Source organism: Gracilinanus agilis, chromosome 1 (genome assembly GCF_016433145.1).
Source record: "Gracilinanus agilis isolate LMUSP501 chromosome 1, AgileGrace, whole genome shotgun sequence".
In the NCBI taxonomy this organism is placed as follows: domain Eukaryota; kingdom Metazoa; phylum Chordata; class Mammalia; order Didelphimorphia; family Didelphidae; genus Gracilinanus; species Gracilinanus agilis.
The window spans coordinates 432,818,906-432,844,015 of record NC_058130.1 but is presented as its reverse complement, the minus strand read 5'-3'; the positions used below and the strand labels follow the sequence as shown (position 1 = coordinate 432,844,015).

At 35.4% G+C, this 25,110-nt stretch overlaps 1 protein-coding gene across 1 annotated transcript in view; it reads right to left on the bottom strand.

The window, feature by feature from the left end:
• ADAMTS16 (ADAM metallopeptidase with thrombospondin type 1 motif 16) overlaps window positions 1-25,110 on the bottom strand; it is a 242,995-nt gene that overhangs the window by 126,618 nt on the left and 91,267 nt on the right. The window contains exons 9-11 of the mRNA XM_044657869.1: window positions 22,013-22,150; window positions 11,938-12,091; window positions 5,439-5,534 (exon numbers count right to left, since the gene is read on the bottom strand). Of these exons, the coding sequence (XP_044513804.1) occupies window positions 5,439-5,534; window positions 11,938-12,091; window positions 22,013-22,150 (388 nt within the window). The remainder of the gene's footprint in view (window positions 1-5,438; window positions 5,535-11,937; window positions 12,092-22,012; window positions 22,151-25,110) is intronic.

Genomic DNA, 25,110 nt, shown 5'->3' with positions numbered 1-25,110 from the left:
TTTGACCTCAGACACTTACTGGTTGTATGATCCTGGGCAATTCATTTAAACTCTCTCTGCCTTAGTTTCTTCATATACAAAATGGAGATAGTGATACTTACCTCCAATGGTTGTTGTGAGGCTATAATTATATAATATTTGTAAAGCATATAATTATATATTTGTAAAGCACTTAGCATAATACCTGACATACTCAGCACTACAAAATTGTTAGATGTTTATCCTGGTAATTTTTTTTAAGCTAGCTTTTGAAAATTTTTTCTACAAATTCTGGTCCAACATTACATAAAAATAGGTGTGAAATACATATTAGAAAATTGTTTTCAGACAGGTTAGCACTTATATAGCTTTGACTGAATGCATTTATTCTTGTGTAGGGGTTAAATAGACACACACGCTCATGTGCACACACACACACACACACACACACACACACGCCAATAACACCTGCCTTCTCAACTTTCAGTACAGTGAACTGTAACCTCTATTGTAAATTTAGGTCAGGGAATTACAAGGCCTTTTTTATATCTCACTTTAGGTAAAAGCCCAATCTCAAGTGGAAAACTCTAACCATATGGTTCAGCACCTTGTAATTATAGGCCAGTGCCTTTATGCTTTCATTTTAAAACACCTGGTCTCTGTGCCTCTAAGTTATTAGCTCTTGGCATGTCCAAGGTCACACAGCTTTTCCTGAAGATAAAACAATTCAGATAGAATTTCATTTGTCCCCAAACACCATTTAAGATATTATCAGTGCTATTTTCTCAAGAGAACCGAATGGCAATCTCAAGTCTCAGTAAGATGTGTTTAATTTTTATTTCTTTTATTTGTCACTGATAGTGGGAATTTAAAATTCAGTTCACTGGTGACTCTCATTCCTTTGACTCTGCTGGGGAATCTTAAAGGAACTTATCAGTTTGTTTGAGTTTTGGCAAAGTGCCAAAAAGGGAAGTGGGGGCAGCTCTACAGTTTTACCTTACATCTGTCATAACTTGACTGTTAGTTAGGCATGGAGTCTGCCATCCCTAAGGTAGGAGCTTCCCCTGATTCGCATTTAAAAAGAATACAAATTAATTCTACAAAAATATTATCCAAAACATTTGTCTAATTGTTTGAAGAAAACAGAACTAAAACTAATTTTAAAGCATGTTAATATTGTCATCAAAATCTCTTTCTTTCACCTCTTTCCAAAATCCAGAAATAAATAGCAATGAAAATGACCAAAATGATTCATCTAAAATTTGGTGGAAATTGTGGAACACAGGAGAACTTTGATTTTGGACCACATTCCCTGTGATGTCTTCCTACTGAAAATGCAAAATTTCCTTGGATTCCAAGACACTACATACTTCTGTTTCTTCTTCTGACTCCCAGTTTCCTCTCCCTTCTGTTCTATCTCTCTACTCATCCTCATCTGGTGTGCCTCCACCCCACACTCCATTGCCAATTACTTACTACATTAATCCTCAAACTTATTTTGGACACCCATTTGACCTTTCTCACGAGAGTTTAGAGACCATGGGGTTGAGAAATACACCAGCTTCTGCCTCTCCCGTATCAGCAATGATAAATTTTTCTCCTTGCTTTCTACATTTTTCTCCTTTGAGATATTTAACATGGCCTAAGCTCTTTCCTCTATGAACTCTTCTGTTTCACTGCCTCTAACAGCTTCTCTGAGTTCCAGCTGTGTCTCCTGGGCTGCTCTACTTCTTTTACAGAATGTCCTTCTTTGTCTCTCATCTTCTTGTCTTAACTATCCATTTCTTTCAAAGGTGCCTCCATTTTCCTGACCAGTCAGGTTCAAAATATTAGGATCATTTTCATCTTCTCCCAGTATTTCTTTAGGCTTCTTCATTAGTCCTATTTTTCCTTTCTAATCTTTCTTTTTAATGTTTCTTCCATCCTCATTCTAGTCCAAATTTTAAGCCTTCACCATTTCACACCTGTGTGTGATGACATCATCTCATTCCAACTTAAATTCATTCTGATCACTGCTTCTAAGTAAATGTCCCTAAAGAGTGACATTTATTATCTTATTCCATTTTTAGAAGCTGTTAAGGGTTCTTTATTAATTATAAGATAAAGCAAAATTCCTTAGCCTTTCTTTCATGACTTAACCTGCTCTCACTCATCTCTATTTTTCCCTTTCTTCAATCAGACCAATCATCTTGAAGTCAATAATCAAAACTTTCCATCTTTCATTTACTGTATTCCTCCCTATATGGCTTTTCTCATCTTAGAAATGCCCACTTATTTTTTTAATTTTATACTTAAAAAAATCTACCCATCTTTTGAGGCCCAACTCATATTGTTGCTCCTCTGTAAGATCTTTGTTCACTCCTTCAGCCCACAATGAATTCTTCTACTTCTACTTTTTAGGACATATTGTCAAAACTGCTTATTGAGATACTGACATATTTCTTCAATAGCCATTGCTGTTTAACTCTTTTATTACCATTTTATAGGTTGTCCTGGCCAAAAAATTGATCTTTTAATACGTAACTCATAGGTGGTAAGCTTCTCTGTAGTAGGCAACAGACTCTGACAATAAGATTAAAAAAAGTCTTTTTGGCTTGGTAGATATTTCTGGAGCTTATACTTCACTGACACAATCTTTAAGGAATTGTAGTTACCTTCATGCCTGATAAACAGAGTAGGACTTTTGACACCTTTTTAGTCTTTATGAGACTTAAAGAGATCATTTGAAGCATCAAATAATTTTATTTCAATATCAACAAAAGTGCCCAAGGAATTTACTCATAGAACCTACCATCATTTTATGCATATAGTAGGCACTTTACAAATATTTCTTCAATGAATGAACACAAAGATAAAAGTTATTATAATAGTCAGTACTAAAGAAATGCATTAAAATTTTAATCAATCTTCAACACTTATTTATATGATATTGCACACTGATGAATTAAATGATCCTTGCCCAACTCCTTCAAGTTTACCTTATTTACTTCTTGAAATCCACAATATTTTGTTTACAATTGTTTAAATATAAATCCAGACCAAATGATTCCAAGTGTACAGATGAAGCAGGAAGTATAAAAATTTCAATGTGTAATGAAATGTTTGTGATATATTTTAGAATCTGCATTCTCTGAGAAATTAAATCTCTATAATATTAAGAAATCAGTCTTACTCCGTGCCCTACAGGTCAACATAATTTCAACTGAGCATCTGTGTTACCTTTCTGACCCCTATTATAATTATACTTTAAATGTAGGCAGATGGTTGGAGCAATAAAGTTACCTAAAGATGGAAAAACAACAAAAAAAAGCAAAGTACTACAATTATATGCCAAAGATTCATAATGGTTCATGAGTTCAAAGGTAAAGACCATAAGTCACCCAAGAAATACCCACATTTCAATAAAATCCCACTATGAAAAATAAAACCTGGCCATCTACTAGGGGCAAGAAATCCTCTCCAGCTAAAAACAAAGACAAGTTACTCATTTCCCCTTTCCAATTAGAATTTTCTAAGTATCAGTCATATAGAGTTGCTATTTTAAAGAAACCACAGTTGACATACATTCAATTTGCTGTCTTCATAATGGATTAAATCATTGAGTGGCTACACACTTCCCAAGGAAGAATTGTAATATTACATAGAGTCCTTTTTAACCTGTTAAGTTAAAGGAGTCAACAAATATAAAAGGGATGACATTTGATTTACACTAAAGAATATTATTCTTGGACAATAGTGTTTCTCTTCTTTTCTGCCTGTCAATCACTATTGTAATCATGAAACCTAACAACATGTATCAGCTTTGATGTTCTTATCTGTCTGCAGTCACCTTGAAATATGCACAGGATATGAGAGTTACATGTTTGGGAGCTTGAACCTAATGGATTAAATTGTTATTCTTCATATTTGAAGCTAACATCACTAAAAAATGTAACCAAAGAAACTCAACAAGGAGCAACTAGCTTTTAGTTCAGTGTTTTGGGTTGGGTAGTCTTCATGGATGGTCTCACATTTTAAAATGATAATGTTTTTACAGATCAAAGAAAAAATGAGGCAAGTAAGGGGGAAGAATGTGTTCTTGCATTGTTGTCAGAATTCAGTTTTAGGAATGAATAGCAAGAGTAACGTTCCCTAATATGATTGCTTAGTATATATATATATGCATATATATCATATAAAAATTCACTTCATGATCTAGTTCTCTAGTGTTTTCTCATAACTTATTTACATTTATGCTTCCTATATATCTATGTGTAGGTTTGGCTTCATGTGTCCAGGATGAACTATTGTGCTTCAAGGAGGAAGAGCACTATTTTTAATACCATTACTCTTTCATGTCAAAGTAAATGCCTTAATATTTTCTTTTCCATTTTAAAGGTGCAAAGTAGAGTTATCATTGACTGCCTGATCAATATTCAGAAGGAACATACTCTTTTTCATTGGTTACAAGCTCTATTATCTTGAAATGGTCAATATGAAGTTGTATTTTGAGAGTCAATCAGTAAACAGGCGGAGATAGTGGGGGGGATGTATTATAGGGAAGAGGATGGAGAATATAACAGATGGCGCCCATTTTTTTTAGTAAAATATATTGCAAAAATGTTTCTTTGAGAAAATAGTGGAAGGGATATCATGAATTTGAGGAAGGATGAAAAGATTTGAAGTATCTGCTGTGACGAATGAGAGAGTGAATTGATCAGGAAAGAAACACTATTCGCCCACTTTAGTGAAAGCCCAGTTGAAATGATGTAATATGAATAGGTAGCAGACCCATCAACATGACCTCTGTTCACAATATAGGAATAGGATAGAAGGTGGTAGATGATGTAAGAAATCCAAAATTAAGGTTTAGCAAAGTATGATTCAAAAATCTATGACATAGAGGATCATAAAACCTTGAATTTACTCAACAAAGGTTTGAAATAGGGAAGGAGGGGGAAAGGAAGGGAAAATAGTGCAAGGGTGATGACTCGGAAAAGAATCAAGGTCACCATTCAAAGAATAGTGTTAAGAGCTAGAAGGTAGAGGGAGAGATGGAATGTTGTGTTAAGATAAAGGAACTTGAGAATTCATGAACACAGAAGTAGAATAGGTGATAGCAAGTAGAATAGGTTGATAGCAAGATCCCTTATGGGACAGTGGTTAGAATGTTGGACTTGGACTCAAAAGAGGACTTAAGTACCTATGCTTAAGTTTGGGTTTGAACTGAATGGCTTTTAAGATCCCTTGCGGTTCTGAACTCATGATCCAGTGATGGCCTCAATACAAGATTGAGTAGATTTACATCCTACACCTGGATTTGTGGTAGGAGTGAAGGTGGGGGTTGACAGAGAGGCTGGCAGTATATTTAGAGGGAAAAGGGAGAGAAAATGTCATCCATATACCATTTTTTTGTAAAGGATGGACAGTGGAATAAGCATTCGTATTATGATTCAATACTATTTGGCAATTACTCTTACCATATCATGACCACAAATAGTCCCTTCAGCAGCTGGCATAAATTTTGTTTCACATTTTCTTCCAATTCGATGGCACCACAGAGCTTTACATATATCCTACAGGGGAAAATGAAAGGTCAGAAGGAAAACAATCCGATTACCAGCAACTCTGTTACTTTCTAGCTTTGTGATATCAACTATTAATGTATACCTACAAAAATTCATTTTTCCCATGTAAACTGGGAGAGATAGAGTCTGATTCACTAAGTTAATTTTATAGTCAAAGGAAATAACATGAAGCATATTATTGTTAATTTTCCTAAAATTCTTCCACAATTTTGATGATATGTTAAACATTCCTCAATAGACTCCTTTTCCTTTTGTACCTTGTCATGGCATAGAAGGTGACATTGGGTTCTTCAGAATAGCTACAGTCAAATATTTTATATTCAAATATTTTTCTTTTCAGTGCAGTGTGTTTTCAGGTACTGTTATTTATCTCGAATGCCAAAACTTCCTTTTCTATTATATAATTACCAAAATCACACTATTGAGCAATTTCATAAAAAGCAGTATCTTTTATTTTCTTTCCATTATGACTATTTGAGTCTTTAATTAATAGATTTAAGGAGGTTAAGGTTTGGAGGTTTGTGTTTCTGAATAAGTTCCTCATGTAATCACTACCTTTGTGTACTCCATCTTTAAACTAGTTTTTATGAACTTGAGAGAATTAATGACAAACTTTTGATGTCTTAACATTGGCACCCAGTCCTGATAATACTTGAAACTATTGGTAACCATCTATGGTTCAAATCAATGGGAAAGCAAGCTTCATTATATTAAGAGACTCCAGAAGGATATCTGAGCAGTATTATACTGAAAAGAAGCTATCTCACTGCTCACTGCTATGTTTTATGTGGTGCCAAAAATACCATCTTCTCCCTCTGTTAACAACAGTCACAATGGTAAGAGTATTACTGTTAGTGATCTTGCTCTTACCAATGTCAAGTTTTCTGCCTCTCAGTGAGCCCCTCCTTATTTTAACTAACACTTTGTGTTGGAATACAAAATTCTTAGCCAAATTGACATTGATGAATTAAAGCCACAAGGAATTTGGCCCTAGACCTGCTGGAATGAACACAGCAGCCTGGTCTCTCCTGATTCTGTAATGAGCAGACAAGAGGGCTCAGTTTCCCACCAGAGATGACTACAGCCTGATATAGCACAGAGGGATAAACAGAGCTCTCTTGATGGGGTTTGAATGTGTGGGACTCATACTCTAGTGATAGAAAATGCCAAAATGTTTTGCTAGAAGTAATATCTGGGCAGAAATACATTCGAATGCTCCCTTTATAGGTAAGTTTAGGACACAGATGGCACATGTTGATGATACAGGAGGTTGGCTATATAGAAGAGAGTGAAGGAAGAATTCTGTCTTTGAAGATAAGTTATGAATCATTGGGGAGCAATAAGAGAATCCAGATATTAACTGGTATATCCCAAAGCACTTGAGGAGATCTAAAGTGATGAATGATGGACATCTTTTCAAGAGAAAATGTAGGAAAAAAACTAAGGTAGCATTTTGACTAATTTTTGTTGTTCAGTCATGTCCAATTATTTGTGACTCCATTTGGATTATTCTTGGCACAGAAACTAGAGCATCTCCAGCTCATTTTTAGATGAGAAAATTAAAGCAAACATAGTCAAGTGACTTGCCCTGAGTTACACAACTAGTAAGTGTCGATGAACTCAGGAAGGTGAGTCTTCCTAACTACAGGCTTGCACTCTATCCATTGTGCCACCTAGCTGCTCTAATTACTGACTAATAGGAAGACTAAATATAGTATATATGAACTGATATCATAATACGAATAACATCAACAACAGTATTGAGTAGCTAAATACTTTAAAAATTATGTCATTTGATCCTCATAACAAGCTTGAAATGTAGGTGCTGTTATCTCAGTTTTACTGATATGGGAACATTGACAAACTGAGGCTAAAGGAGGCTAGTAAATATCTGAGGTTACATTTGATCTCAGGACTTTCTGAATTCAGGTGAGGCACTCTAGGCACTATGGTAGCACCTAGCTGCTTCTTATATCTAGATATGAACACATTTGACGCAGACTTTGCTCTTTAAAAATATTCTAAAACCATGTATCAACATCTATGAATATTCAAGAAATGATAACTGGCTAAATAAAGCATACTAAAGTTTTTTTAATTGAAACTATCATTTTATTGTTATAGGCTAGAGGTGTCATACACATTACACACTTACAGTGTACAACATTGTCTGGCATTGCATGGCCAGAATCAGATTAAAATGCAATTCAGAAATATTTAACAAAATAAATAAAAGCAATATGGATAATTTAAATATGTGGTTTACTAAGGCATTATGCACAGGTATATGATTTAGTTTGATAGAACTAGTGGGGAGACATTTATATCTGCAGACCAGCAATTTCTTCACAGGTTAGTCTTAAGAGAGCTTCCTGGGGACACTGAGAAGTTAACTGAATTTCTGGATTTATACACCCAAAATATATCAGATCTTTTAAGTCTTAGGTGGGATTGGAGCTCTGGCACTCTTATCTCTATCAAATACAGCTATGATGTCTCTTTTTTTTAAAACCCTTAAATTCTGTCAGAATTAATACTGTGTATCAGTTCCAAGGCAGAAGAGCAGGAAAGACTAAGCAAGGGGATTAAGTGACTTGCTCAGAATCAACACAACTAGGAAGTGTCTGAGGTCAGATTTGAATCTAGAATCTCCCATCTTCAGGCCTGGTTTTCTATCCACTGGGATATCTAATTGCTCCCATGTGAAGCCTTTTTGTTAACATCAGAGCCTTTATTCTAACAGAAAGGAAAAAAATAAAGTATTTGTTCACTTCATGAAGATGAATGCATTTATTTTCCACTGATAAATGTGACATAGGAGGTTTAGCTCCAAAAGATAAGAACTATATTATGATTCCTAGCAGGTGAGCTAACTACCTTAATTCCCATACCATACAATGTTCTATTTACCTGGGATTCTCAATTCTTTTATCCTAGGGAATTGACTAAGGGATATCCCATATTACTATAACAAAAACTATAAAACTATTAGAGACTTCAAGAGATCAATAACCCAACCTCCTCTTTAAAAAAGAGGGGAAAAAACCACTAAGCAAACAATGTCCAGAGTTATTATTGTCTTTCCACTGACAAAAAAATTCCAGAAGATTTCCATGCCACTATTAGAAATATCCATCTATCTTTCTTAAAACCTAAAGAAATGGAAAATATTTGCTCATGCCAACCTTTCATCTGTTCCAATTTGACTTGATCCTGCCCTGTCCTCAGTGGACAAAGGAAAAAAAATGCATACCTTTCTTTCCCCTGTCTTTTCACCAAATCCTATTGATAAGCCCACTTCCCTCTTTTGAACTTTCTCTTCTATCCTGGGCCACTACGAAGTTGAAGCCAACTATTCAACTTTCTAAAAATTAAAAAAAAAAAGCTTGTGGAAATGAATGACAGCTAGCTATTGATTTTGAGAATGGAAATGAAAATTGACTTGGGTTCAGTTTCCCAAAAAATTTTCCCACGTATCATATAGCTTTAATTTTAATTACTATAACATGGCCTTTTCCTGCAAACATTCAGGATAACAGACACGAGAAATCATGAGTCAGAAGCAATAAAGCCAGAAGGTAAAGGTTTCTAGGGATATCATAGTGCAGTGATGGTGAATCTATGGCATGGGTGCCAAAAATGGCATGCAGAGCACTTCCTGTGGGCATAAGACCACCCTCCCCCCTTCCCCTGCCGAGTTCATTACTAGAAAGGCAGAGGGACTCAGAGAAGTTGCTCCCTTCCCTTTCTCCGTGTGCCTGAGGCCGTTTTTTACATCATGTACCCTTCTGCCCAGCAGCCCATTGTGGGTGTTTTCTCCCTCCCCTGTGTGGGATAAAGGGGGCAGGGTGCACCCAGCACATGGAGGAGGAGGGGAACATCACATAGTCTTGAGGTGGTGGGAGGCACACAGCACTGGGTCTGAGGGGTGGGGTTGGGGCAGGACCTGGCACTCCAACTCTAAAAGGTTCACCATTACTACTCTAGTGTATAACAACTGTGCTTATGTCACCAAGGGCATCAAATGTTAAAAACAAAACAGAACAAAACACTGGTACTTTACATTCTATTTTTCAGGGTCAGACCACCAATGGCTGACAAATCAAGGTAGTAGATAAACATTTTAGAGCAGTGATGGGCAAACTACAACCTGAGGGCCAGATGCAGCCCCCTGAAATGTTCTATCCTGCCTGGCAACATTATTCCTAATCTGATGAATACAATGAGTAGGATACAATACAATGAAACTTCGAAAGAGTTGCCTTAGAAACAGACTGACAGATGAGCATTTCCTTTCCTTTGGCCCCCTCTTTAAAAAGTTTGCACATCACTGTTCTAGAGTAAAAAAAATACTGTGGCCAAAATTTTTATTATGGAAGAAAATAGGGCAAATTGTATTCCCTTAGTAATGTATTTAGAGGATTGTTGGCATTTTTGCTCCTAATTCTTTACCTCTTTTGCCCCATATTTCAAAGATGACTGTTTTCTCCTGAAGGTGGGTTTTAATAAAGATGAATGTTAACTAATATTGGTATCTTCAGTTGAAGATACTCTGAAGGCAGTGACTATTTTTATTTTTGTCATTATATTCCCTATGACTTGTACCAGAATAGACACTTCAAATTAAATTTATCAAAGTATTAAGATGCATATAGCATTATTTTAGTAGATGGAATTTTCAGGGTCAAATTTCTGACTTGGAAATAAATTTACCACAAATTTTATTTTCCACAAACTTTAGGCAGGAGTAGATCCTCTTGGGGAAAGGGCCAAGAGTAGTAATATACAGTATACACTATATATATATATATATATATTATTCCATTATATATATATATATATATATATATACATATTCACACACATATACTTACATTTATAGACAAACACTATGGAATAGTGGATAGAGAGCTGATTAGGACTAAGAAGATTTGGATTCAAATCCCCGCTGACACTCATCATATAAACCTGGGTAAGCCACTTAACACCTTTTTTGCTTTAGCAACTTTCCAAGTCTATAAGTGGTAAAGAAGGTAACTCATCATATTGCCACAGGGAGTTTTCTCATCAGAGAGATTCCTGTTATCAGTTAATTCATAGCCTCATCCTTATTCCCTATGTAAACTAATTATTTATTAAAAAATAAAATTCGATCTCATTAAGATGCTTTATATTAGTTATGTGTTTTTTTAAGCAGCTTGATAACAGTACAGCACTAATCATCATTATTAACATGTGCCCCTAACTGTGTGACTGCCGGTGGGCACATCTGCCCATTTTCCTATTTAGCTCTTTGTGTCTCTGTTAGTCTTTGAATTTATTGTTCTCTGTTAGCTGTTCAGGATTCATTGTACTTGTTTATTTAAAAGGTTTGTTTATTAAAAAGTACCTTTCTGTACTGCCTTTCCTTTCTCCTCTTCCAGGAATCTATGCATTTAGGATTATGAACCTTTGCTATCTTCATTCAAATTAATAGAAACCATTTTGTGACCTGACCCAGATTTTTTGATGAAGAATGAATACTACTCTGTAGGGTAAAAAGAAATATCCTGAGATGAAGGCTGTTTCAGCTTCTTAGACTCAAATACTTTTTTCCATGAGTGTTCACAAAGACCCATTCCTTATCAAAATGTCTCCACTTTGCTCTATAGTATATTGTATATTTTAGGTCTTCCTTTTTTCAACTTTTATCTCCATCCAAGGCTCAAGATCCACCATGATGGGCCATTAGGCTGTTCCTAATTCCTTCAGTTTTAATGCTCCTTTTCGCTCCTCATTATCAAATTAGAATGGTTTTGGAAACCACTTTGCTCAGTGCCTGACACATAGTAGACACTTAAAAATTGCTTGTCTCATTTTATCTTCCTTCTTCCTATTTATTTGCATTTAGATTGTACTTTTTTTGTATGTGTTTACTTTATAATAGTGCTTTAAATTTTGCAAAGCATGTTGAAGGTATTATTTAATCCAATAATACTAGAATGACAGCATGGTGTAGAGGACAAAATGCTAGAATTGGACTTAAAGGACCAGCTCAAATGGTTGTCTATCGTCACACACATCTGAAGAGGAATTTGTTCAAATGCAGGACTTCTTGATGTCAGATCAAGAAGTCTAGCCACTATATCACATTACCTCTGTTTATATACATGTTATTTCTATACAGTAGAATGTAATGTCCTTGAGGGTAGAGATTGTTTTTTAAATATATTTCCTTAGTACCTAGCAGAGGGACTGGTGCAAGGAATGCAGTAAGTAAATGACTTTGAGATTAATTCATTTGAAGTACAGATCAATTGCATGGAGTAAAGAGTTTTTGTAAATTAAATTTTTAAAAAATCCACTCTAATATAAATTGCATTGAATCAAGCATTCCAACACAATCTCTTGCCTTTTTGAAGTCCAACATGCAAAGCTTGGCCTTCTCTCCGAATTGCCACTTGCATTGTGTGTTGGCATCATACAACTCTCCAGGCAGCTTTTCAGGATACTTGTATTCATTCACAGGCTTAGGCTGATCGGCAAGGCATATGGCTTGAGCAGTGCTAAAACACAGAGAGGGAATGGGACCATATGTGTTGACCAGAGGGAGTTAGCAGAGGATACACACATTGTTTTGCTTTTATTCTCATCAAATAGAATAAAGATACTTTGCATAGGGTAGTGGAAACTATTCTCCTCTTGAGGCCTAATAATTACATTTCTTCTAACTGCACCTCTATATATACCATCCACATTTTCTGAAATTATCAATAATGCATTTCACCCCTTCCACAGAGCAATTTAGTCCTGACTCTATATTGTGGGGAAAGGTGAACTCGAGTAATTGCAACCAGCTGTCTACTGTGAGAAGCCCTTACCCCAGATACCTCTTCTGAACCAGAGCTTCATGCTCCAAAGAGAGAGGATACTCATTGCCAGGAACAATCAAAGGATATGCCTGTGGAAGTGGATGTTGCGGCTGTCAAAACACAGCCTGCCTACTTGGAAGTTTCTTCACAGTGATGATTGGAGGACTGGTGCCACCTGGACAATAGTTTACAGCTTCCATTAGTCCTTTACTGAACTGTATAAAAATTTCCGCCAGCAATATTCTAGGTCTAGGCCAATTCCTGACCAGAATCACAAATAAAAATGTAGATTCAATATAGTCAAAGCCACTGCTGAGTTCCTTCATTCCCTCCCCTCTAACAAAAACAAACAAATATAAACAGATTATCACCTACTTAGTGAGTGAGTTTTATAAGGTATAAATCCAGAACATTGGGGGGAGGGAGAGAGTGGAACATGCAGTCCTTATACTGGCCAAGAAATTCTGAGCACTTATTTAAGATGGCAAGGAATCAAGACAGCAAAGACATCACCAGAGTTGATGTAGTTACTTCATCTGGAAAATGAGGAGGTTGGACTAGATCACCTCTAAGACTCCTTCTAGAATTTAAGGTTTGAACACACACAGGATTTTCCTCATTCACTCATTCAATTAATATCCATTGAGTGACAACTCTGTCCGAAGCACTATGCTAAGCAAGTCAGCAGTGTGTGTGTGTGTGTGTGTGTGTGTGTGTGTGTGTGTGCAGGGAGTGGTGAGGGAGACAAAGATAAAGAAGACTCTCAAGGAAATGTCAATCTCAGAACACAGATAAAATAGAGAAATACTATCATAAGAAGTACTATAATCAGAAAAAAAAAACCCATGAAACGAGAGAGATGTCTTCTTAATATGGTGATTAGAGAAATTTCTGAAATCCTATGGCTTATTTCTTTTAGAGCACTCAAAGAATTAGTTCTATATATGTGTGTATATATAGATATAGATATAGATATGTATATATATATATATATATTTGTATTTATCTATATAAAATACCTGTTGTTTCCCAAAATATAATGTAAACTCTATAGAGGGTAGGTTATATTCCATTTTCATTTTTGTATCTTGTAATATAAGACAGCATATAGCATGCATTTACTAATTGCTTATTAATGGATGGAATGATTTATGTACTATCTCATCTATCCTTATTATCTCTGAGTTATAATGGGATTAATGATATACCTATATCATGGATGGGAGATTGGGAAAATGTTTTGTGTAAGCAAAATCTAGGTCTCTGAGTTTGTAGATTTTTTCCCTAGATAAGTGATGGACAAACTTTTAAAAGAGGGGGCCAAAGGAAAGGAAATGTTCATCTGTCAGTCTGTTTTTAAGGCAACTCTTTCAATATCTCATTGTATTGTATCCTACTTATTGCATTCGTCAGATTAGGAATAATGTCACATGGGATAGAACATTTCAGGGGGCCACATCTGGCCCACAGGCAGTAGTTTGCCCATCACTGCCCTTGATCATTAATAAATGCTATTTTTATCATTTGCTATACTTAAAATAGTATTAGAATAACTTCAATTAGTGGAAAGAACTCGAGTCTATTATTTTAGTGGATGGGGAATTACATAGTGAGTAAACTTCATCTTCTAAGATAGGTCAACACCTTTTCTGCAACTTGGAGTCTTATAAAAAGTTTCCAGGAATGCTGAGATATTAAGTGACATGCCCAGAGTCATGTAGTCTGTATGACTGTCAGGGGTAGGCATTAAACCAATGTCTCTCTAACTCCATGGATGACTCACTATATCATCCTGCTTTTCCATACCATCATCAAGGTAAAGGAAAATCATTTTCCCTAATGGTATTTTAAGAATTAGCTATCAAAATTTAATTATATTAGCAGAAGACACACACACTAGTATAATTTTATTTAGTTCTTTAGAAATCTATTAAAACATCTCCTGGCATTTGCTATTCTAAAAGCCCCTGAAAAGTGAAATCATATTATAGGAATGAAATATTTATGTTTATACGTTTGCATTCAGTTTTCAAATTCAATGGGAAAATAACTCATAAGTTAAATCTGACATAGTTATCCTAATCTTGTTATTAAATAAGAAAATAGTTGAACTGGAAGGAACCTTAGATATCATAGAGTTTGACCTCCTCTTTATATAGAAATAGAAACACAAAATGGGCACACAAGGACAGCTAACTAGTTTAGTAGCACATTCAGTTCCTTTAATTCCACCATGAACAGTTTTACTTTTTATTACAAATGTGCTGCATCCACCAAAGTTTTAGAGATCTACGTACCAACATCATCTCTCCCTCTCCTGGATAAAAGCATCTGGCAAACTTATAATAAAAGGTGACCTTTGAAAAGTCATAAATCATTTATATATATATATATATGTTGTGTGTGTACACGTGCACATATATGTGTGCATTTTTTCTTTCTATGAAGGACAATTGTATGCTTCACAGATTCTCATAGAAATTATCAACATTTAATTTTAGGTTCTATAGTTGGTTTTCAATACAATATTTCAATAACATGTGATTGAATTAGTCTGTGTCCCTCTCTACCATAGCAAATCACAATTCCTTTATGATTTCTTAAAAGATAAGTGGCTGCCTAATTCATCCTTTAATAGCTGTCCTTGTAGTGAGTCTGTCTACACATAGAAGGATCATTTGGGGGAATATATATATATATATGTATATATATATATATAAATTATCTTTAATCAAAATGTTTCCATATCAGCAAGATTTGCTGGAAGCTAAACAGCATGGCATCAAGAACCAAGGTCATATCCATGTCCCTAGGAGGCACTGCAGAAGGGAACAAGTAGAAAGCCCAAGTATTCCTCTAGATTAAAAGCATTACATTTTAGTTTTGCTTGTTTCCATTGATCATTAAGTAGCTGAAAATAAAATAATCACATGTAAGAAATTACTTGAGGATGAAACTATGATGTGCTCTACTACATTTAAATTATTGAGCTAAATTTTCCTAAAACTATAGGCCACGGGTACAGACATGACTAATTGGGATGAGGTTTGTGTCTATTAATAGAAAATATTTTAAGGACATGATATGTCAACAGGATGATGGGCTTAGGGCTTACACTAAAAAAAACAAAACCAAAAAACTTTGTCCAAACTATCTGGTCATGGCACAAAGATTGCTTTTAGATTTTCAGAAGCCTTAGAGTTCATTTACTTTATTCTTTTTTACACTGTTTAAATGTTAATCTTCTCATTAAGAAAAATAGATTCATCTTTGAAAAGTTTTCTTTTACTTCTTACTCAGAGATGGGAATGGGGCCAAATACCCATCTAATTGCTGGTGAGTACACATGATTCAGGAAGTCCACACACACACACATGTGACAGAATACGGACTCAGATTTATGGAGTCACCAAGAGCATGACTAATCCAGGCTCAAGAAAAGGATCTGACTTGTAATGGGTCATTTCAAATAAAGCAAAAGCCCTGCTGATTAAATTAAGTACCTAGAGCTTTGGCCTGAAGTTTGTCTGAGATTTACTTCCAAAAGTCAACTAACTAGTTGATTCTGTGAAATCTTAATTGATTTATGTTTTAGATTTAATTACTAGTGTGTGGTCTAGAGGGAATTAGCCAAATCCTCCAAAGTAAAATTGCATTCCAGAATTATTGCAGGAAGACTTGGTAATCAGGCAAAAGGGAGCACTTAGATGACATCTTAGCTACTCTGAGAGTAAAGGAGGTGAACCAGGAAAATGTCCTTTATCTCATGGTAATAATGAAAGGGCTGAGTTGAATTGTGGATCATGGCTGGCAGTCAGTGTAAACAAAAAGAGAAATAGAATTGGCCTCCATTAGCATTTTACCAAGTTAAAGAGTACTTTGTTCCCTCAATATCTTCAAAATATGCCCTAGTCCTGGTCTAGTGATTTCAGTGGGATGGGGAATTTGAGATAGCATTTGAGATAAGTGAGCTTCCACAACCATCTCTAACAATTATATCTTTCATTATGTTACTTTTATTATATTACTCCAAGAAAAAGGAGCTCCTTTTTCTCTTTAAAATTAGAGAAAAAACCCAGAAATATCATAACATTTCCTGTCTCCTAGCACAGGGTCATTCATGCTTTGATTAACTGAATTAAATTGAAGAGATCTTACAACAATTAGAAGAATTTTGAGTTAAAAAAAAAACACAACAACAAACTTTTTCTCTTTTTTTCCTTATTGTTGAGCAAATAGAGGTGGTGGTGGTAGAGGAAGTGATAGGTGATTCTAGAGCAAGTTTTCAACTATTTTATTGTTTTTTGTTGTTCTTGATTTGTGATTACATGAGTGTAAGTTATTCTATGATCGGGCCAGGTAGGTGATGCTATGTGAATAGTATATTGGTCTGGAGTTGAAAAGATCTGAGTTACAATCTGGCCTCAGACATTTATTAGCTGTGTGATCCTGAGCAAGTCACTTAACCCCTATTTGCCTCAGTTCCTCATTTGTAAAACTGGAGAAAGAAATGGTAAATGGTACTCCAGTACCATTGCCAGAAAAACCTCATGGACAAGTCAATGGGGTCACAAAGAATCAGACAAGAGTGGACAACAATTCTGTTATGGAAATTCCCTCTACTTGTAAAGATTTACAACTCATGCCTCAATAATTTACAGTTTTGGAGAGCTGCTTGAGACCCCAAGAGGTTCCTTGATTTTCCATAGTTTTATGACTAATACGTATCAGAAGCAAGATTTGTACTTGGATCTTCTGATTTCATGAGTTGTTTTTCTTTTTTAATCAACAAAACCATACTGCTTCCTCTATTTTATCTGTTAAAGAAGGCAAAATAATTCCTATTTACACATAATCTTTACTCCATCAAAAGGTGTATGACCAAATTTTATTGAAAAGATGTTCTTAAATATTGCTCTCTCTCTTACTTTAAACTCAATGCTATCAATTTCTAGAAGGAGCATTATAGTCAGTATAAAAAGCTCTGAACCTGAAGATAAGAGACTGGGGTTCAGATTCTACTTTTGACTCTTACTACCTTTGACCACTAGAAAAAGTCAATTAACTTTCCTAGGTATCAGTAGAAAAAGGAGATTGGACTAGTTGGCCTATGATTCCTTATTAGATGATAAAAATTGTACATAGATACAAATACTTTATGACATCATTCCATGGTCAGTTAGAGTGACCATGGTAGAAGAACCACTTCCTCCTATTTTGCAATGATGATAAAAAGCTTCAAAGAAAATATCGAGATTATATACAGAGATTTCTAAAATATTGTTCATTCAAATAAATAGTATTCCTTTAAATTTTGTAACATATGAATAACAGCTGAAAGTTAAAAGAACTATCCTTCCCCTAAAGGATAAAGGACTTGTCTCAAATCAGAAGGTGAGGAAAGAATGAGTTAATGTTTTTTGAGGATAGCCACCAGATTTATGGCATAATGGCTAGAGCACTGGAATTGGACTCAAGAAGATCTGGGTTTGGATTCTTTCTCAGAAATTTCCTAGTGAGTGACACTGGGAAAGACATTTAGCCTTCTTTGGCCTCGGCTTCCTTATTTAAAAATGAAGGACTTGGATTCGATGACCTCTGAGGTTCCTTTCATGTATAAATTTGTGATTCTATGATTTCCAAACTGTTATACTATTGGGAAGAATCTCAATAGGCAGTCACTGAAAAGTTCATTATCTTTATTTTACTCATGAGAAAACTGAAGCCTAGATGAGTTAAATGACTTGCAATACATCATACTGACATCTGATAGGATCAATATTTGACCTTGGTTTTCTTGTGTCTCAAGGTCCAACCTACATTCCACCACACTACACTGAACCTCAGGAGACTGCTAGTCCCTGTAGCCTGATAAGTAAGTAGCACAATTAAAATGGCTCCTAGAAGATGTTAATGGCAGATGAAGGGAAGAACAACAATGAAGGGAAACAATTCTCCTAATTTGTTTTAAGAAAAATATTATCTGAGAGGCATAGTCGATAGGGTACTAGACTTTGTGTCAAGTGGGTTTAGAACCTGCTTCTGATGCATAATAGTTGTGTGACCCTCGGAAAGTCATTTAACTTCTCTGCGATTTATCATGAAATTGGGAGATGGGTTGTATTGCACTCTAATGTTCCCCCTAGTTCTAATTCTATGATCTGATTATTCTATGGCAACAGACCATAATTAATAAAATAATTTTAGGTCTAATTTTGTTAGAGATGACTTCTGATTATCCCTCTCCTCCCATCTCCCCTTCTCAGGTGAAGTCACATTGCTTTTATTTCCCCATGTGTTTTCCCTACATTTTCTATTTTATTGGCTTGTACACACATAAATATAATGATTAGAAGGAAAAGATCCTTTCACCTACTTTTCCGAGAATAATGAAGCCAACACTGTGACCTCTTTAAAAAGGTTCAGAATGGATTTATTTAAGAGAAGCATCTTTCCCTCAGTTTCCTTCTGGGATTTGTATTTTGGAAAGGAAAAGGATGGTAAACAAATATCTTATTTCTACATTACTAAAAAAAATTGGCAGTTTTTCATGAGATGGATGAAACTGAAAGAAAGTGGCCAACATCATTGTTTGTCTCCTTAATCAAGTTGGAAATTAAGCCTCTGTACTAAGGACAAAAATTCACAAGAGTTTAAAAAAATAAAATGAATATAGAAACCATTCTTTTATGAAGACATGGCAACAAGGGGCTACATAAGGAGCCAAAATGAGGTACAGTGGAATACTGAAAATCATGGGGACATTTGACAAGGAACATACTTTTAATTTCCCAAAAGATATGTGTATGTTGATCTTTGTATGTATATTTACGTATGTAGGTACACATATATGCATATATACATATATGTATTACAAACACAAATCTTCACATTTGATTAATTCTATGATCTTACTAGATGTTATCATAGTATATCTTCATTATTTATAAGACTATACACAGAGACAGTATCAAATATTAGTGGTACTTGGAAGCAGGGAGATACAGATTCAAATTCTATCTCTGCTTTTTCTTATACATCAGCTAAATGACTCCAGTAAGTCAGAACCTATTTTAGTTTCCTCACCTTGAAAATGAGGATACCTCTTAATACACAACAATAAAATAATGCTATACTATATTATACTATAACATAATAATACCTCAACCTAGTTATTGATCCTGTAATTTTCACAAGATGACACCATAGACATTTTAATTATCCATAGGACTACATAACTATGGTAGACAGAAAGCTGATAAGTTTTTTTTTTCCTTCTAGTTGGAGTTAAATTCTAATTGCTTCCTGATATGGGGCAGAAAGTGAAATTACGTAGTATTCTTTCTCTGATACTTTTTGGAGGGCATGGGGAATAAGTATAATTTCCTACGCATGTGGAATCTTCAGTGCATGGAAATTCCCTTCTCAATAGCAGATCACCCACTCACTTACAACAAAGCTTTAGAGTTTCCCAGGAGTCTGGAGAGGTAAATGTCACAATTGCTCCCATGATTACATAGCTAATATGTGTCAGAGGAAATATTGGAACCTAGGTTCTCCTGCCTCCAAAGACAGACTCTGGGGATAATGCAACGTTGTCTTTCTCTCTGCTCTTAATAATGTTGCACCCTTCACTTGATATTTTTAACTCCAATATGCAAGGTATTAAATGTATCAGTGATTTAATATTAACGAGGGTAAAAGCTTTTATTTTAGGAATCTCTTTTTTTCTTTAGTAGGCAATGACCCTAAAGGTGTTTGATAGACTAATTTTTCAGAGACAAAAGCTTTACTTAAAACAGAGAATGTCCTTTCCCCCTTTTTATCATTTAAGCTAGTACTGAAGAAAATTTTCAAGAACTATCATTACCTTAGTTATGATAAATATTCAAGTTCTGTTTTGATCTTTTATGGTAATCACTGACACTGACTAGTTGGTAGCTAGGTGCCACAATGGGTAGAGTGCCAGGTCTGGAGTCAGGAAGACCTGAGTTCAAATCCAGCCTCAGATATTTACTAGCTGTGTGATCTTGGGCAAGTCTCTTAAACTCTATTTTTTCTGCATTTCTTCATTTGTACAGGGGAGATAATAATGGCACTAACATTCCAGATTATTGAAATAATCAAATGAGATAATAATTGTAAAGCATTTAACGTTGTGCCTGACAATGTTATATAAATGTCAGCTATAATTATCATCATCATCTCAGGAATGTTACATTCCTTTGCTTGAGCATAATTCTATAATAAGTTTTTCTGGAGCGGGAAAGGACCTTTATTATTTAGTCTAATGTCCTCATTTTACAGACAAGGAAAATCTGGACTAGAGAAATAAGGTAACTGGGGTACAGAAGGTGTTAAGTAGCAGGGATAGAATTTGAACCCTGTCCCTCAGAATCCAAATTCAATGTTCTTTCTATTATGTAACATTGCTTCTCAGTATCAGTAAAATAAACGATTGGGCTAGATAAATATGGTCCTAAGGCCTCTTTAGTTTTAACTCTTTTTTCACTTTGATGCATTTTGGGGAGAAGAATCCTCCATGGGATTCCAGCCCCATTACTCTATTAGATTCTTTATCTCATCAGTTCATATTTCTATAAGAGCATTTGCCCCATTGGGTTCATATGAGTTGCCTCCTCTTTAACCCCATTGCCATCACACACCTGGAATATTGTTACAGCTTTGTTACTCATCTTATCTACTTTACTCCATCTTTTCTAATGCTGCTAAACTAATTTCCTTTTGCATTGATCTAGTCATATTACTCCTCTACTGAAATGCCTTCTGTGGTTCTCTACTGCTTACTAACTCAATTCCATGCTTCTTTTCCTGGAATTCAAGATTTTTCTGCCCAAAGCCTCCATATGATGACACTATCATTTCTAGACTTAGCTCACATCACTCCCCTTTCTATATATTATATTATAACCAAACTACAACTCCCCACAAACGAATCATGTTTTTCTGTCTCCTGTTCCTTATGCTTTTGATGCTTTCTCCTATGTTACAAATTCAAATTTCTCTTATGGAATTCCTATCTTTCCTTCATATAGAATCAATCCCAACTGTCTCTGTGTTTCTAGAGGAAGCTAGGTAGAACAATGAAACGAATGCTGGATTGGGAGTCAGGAAAATGTTCATTCCATTATGACCAAAAATTCTTACTAGCTGTGTGACCCTGGGCAAGTCACTTGAACTCTTTAAATTGCTTTAACTATAAAATGAGGATAATAACAGACATGTATATCCCAAGGTTGTTTTGAGGGTTAAATGAGATAATATTTGTACAGCACTTAGCACAGTATCTGGCATGTAAATGAAAGCTTATTCCCTTCTTCTTCCATTCCCTTTCTTGTGGATTCCAGCTGAGAATGGCCTTTACTGTCTTAGAACCTGTGCAGCAATTTGTTTGCAGATCATTTAAGCAGTAACAATGCACTCTTTTAAACTGTGTCTATTTGTGTAATTGTTCTATCCCTCTGCTAGGTTATAATCTGCATGTGAGTAGAGACAGTGTCTTTTCTAAATTTTGTGCCTCTTCCATTGTTCAGAACTTAACACATTCATCGAGTTTCACAAATTGTAAATCAAAATCCTCCTGGTGATACCTACCTTAAAAATTTGTACAGATACTGGCGACTGCAAGCTGACCAGGAAAAGACTCCATTGTGTCCTGCCAATGTAGGAGACATGATGTTACCCTCAGATTTCTTGCACATGTTTCCTTCTCCATCATGGACCATTCCAAAGCTATCACAGAGGGAAAAAAACAACAATCCCTATCACTTAAAAACAAACAATATTTTATATTCATCTGTTATAATCCAACTTTAGGTAGGCCATGATTGTATAGTGTGATCAATGACAAGTCACAGTTTCTCTTCAATTTATTGGACAATCATATGTGAGTGATATAGACTGAACAAAAACCTTACTCATTTGGACTAAGGAGCATGTGAGTAATTCAAGTGAGATGGAAGAAGCTTTTCACTTAGCTTTCTTTTACAACCTCTTAATTAAAGTGGCCACTGGGTCCTCCTTTGCCTTTGCTATCTCCTCTGGAAACAACTTTAACCTGATGAGTGATTGGAGGCATTCTGGAAAGCAAATCTGGTTTTAGATGCTGTTATCTAGAATCTATAATTAGCCACACTCACCTGTAAGTTTTCTTTGTGGTTACAGCCACTTAGCAGAGTGGTTTTACTATGTTTTGGCCATATAATTTTAATTTGGTGCCATATAGAATCCTTTCTTAGTAATTTGCATATGGAGGGGTCCAAATGATATGAATGACATCAGATTCAATCTTTAGATTGAGAGCCAGGCCTGGAGAAGGGAGGTCCTGGATTCAAATTTGGCCTCAGATACTCCCTAGTTGTGTGACGCTTGGGCAAGTCACTTAACCCTCATTGCCTTGCCTTTAATACTCTTCTGTCTTAGAACACATGGTATTGGCTTAAGAAAGAAAGTAAAGGTATAAAAATGATTGAATCTTGGATGGGAAGAGAAAAGAGAGGAACAAAGTATTTTCTCCAACTCATGAGCCCCATTCCTCAAAATTTTATATGACATTTACATGCCATCATCTCTGCTGCCTCCTCCCCTCACACTTCAGCATTCCCACTTCTCTCTACTGTGTCCTTTAATGTTCTACAGAATCTATAGAGGGCTCTGAAAGCTTTTCCTACAAAAGCCAATCTCCGAAAATCTTATCTTATAGAGAGTAGAGAGGATTTCAAATCTGTAACTTAAAACTATTCATATTTCTGGAAAGTTATTGTTGGTTATTAATATCTTAACCAGTTAGTCAATTAGATTCTCCCTAGTTTAGGGTGCTGAGGAAATATGACCCAAGAGAGATTTTTCTTTGATTAGAAAGAAGGGCAGTAAGGAGAGAGAAAATTGAGGAGAATTATATACTATCTGTTCTGAGTATGGCTCAGAGAATCATATGTTCATAATTGGAAAGGACCTTAGAAGTCATTAAATCCAAATCCTCGTTTTATAGAAGAGCAAAGTGAAACTAAAAGAGATCAAGTGTCTTGGAAAGGATTATACAGATATTTAAAAGAGGATTTGAACTCAGATCTCCCTGACTGAACTTAGCATTTCATCTACTCTACCATCTGGCTGTCTTCACTCACTGAAAAGGCCCAGAGAGCAACAAAAAGTGCTGAGAGGAAAGAAGTAATCTCCTGTGAGGATATCATGCAAAAAGAGGTAGAATTAAAGTGTTCTGGAAAAAAAAAAACTTGCCTATTTCAGTTTTGCTTCTATCTTGTTAAAAATTTAACAAGTAGATTTAAGGGTCTAACCAAGATAATGTTGACATGGCAAATGTCAACTTTTTGCAGAATTCATATACAGTACTAACAGTAATGTGGATTTAGTCATTTTGACCTCCACCCACTCTCTGAAGTTCCATTAAAAATAATTAACCAAGCCCAGAGTTACCATATGGCATAAACAATGTGTCATGGGATATGGAAAGGTTTCAGATTTAGGTCAGTGGTAATGAAGCGGGCCCTAGTATAATATGATAAAAAAGGAAGAAGTAATCTTCTTTCTTTGACCTGCATTTAAAAAGGTATTTTATGTCTTAATTTCAAAAACCTAGATAGTATTAATATGGTGATTGTATTTAACATTAACAACCACAAAGCAGAGAAAAGAATAGACAAACCAATTTGGCTGATTCTTTCCTTTTCCTTTCCTGTCCTCTAAAGGGAATGATAGCTTTGGATTTTGGAGTCAAAGACCCCAAGTTTGAATCTTAGAACTGCCTGTTACTAGCCATGTGATCTTCGGCAATTCAATAAACTCTGAGTTTCAGTTTTCTCATCTGTAAAATGAAGGGGTTGGCCCAAATTACCTGTAAGGTCTCTTCTGGCTCCAAACCTATAATTCCATGAAACTTGATGAATAAAAAAATGAAGAAATACTCTTAGGAAACAAGGTAGGGACTATGGTATTATTTACTCCCTTTTCATCTATTTCAATAAATTAGTCAATTGGTATTTATTTAGCACCTCTTTCAAGTTGGGCCCAATAGTTGAATGCAAGTTCTTTTATGGAAAGGGCTATCTCACTTTTATATTTGTATCTCGAGGACCTAACAGAATATCTGGCATAAAGTAGGTGCTAAAAATGTTTATTGAAAATATGTGGACAATGTTTATCTGTGTGTGTGTGTGTGTGTGTGTGGTGTGTGTGTAAAATATCCTGTAAGAGGGGGGTACTAATAACTGGGGAAATCAGAAAACAGATCTTGAAAGAAGGGTTTCTTGAGCTGAGAATTGAAGGGAGCTTTGTATTTTTTGTATTTCAAAAGGTGGAGGTACTTAGGGAAAGCATTTTGGTTTGGGGGACAACCTGTAGAAAGACAGAGGGTAAGGCATTAGAATATTTTTTCCTAGTTAATAGCAAAAATATCTATCTTCCTAGGATGTTGTTGTTCAGTTCTTCCAGTCATATGTGACTATTTATGGCCCCATTTAGGGTTTTCTTGGCAAAGGTATTAGAGTAGTTTGCCATTTCCTTTTCCAGCTCATTTTATAGGTTCGGAAACTGAGGCAAATAGGATTAAGTGACTTGCCAAAGGTCATACAGCTAGTAAGTGTTTGAGATCAGAATTAAACTCAGGAAGACTCCAAGCCTAGTATTTTATCTACCATACCACGTGGCTGCCCCCTTCCTATAGTGTAAGATAC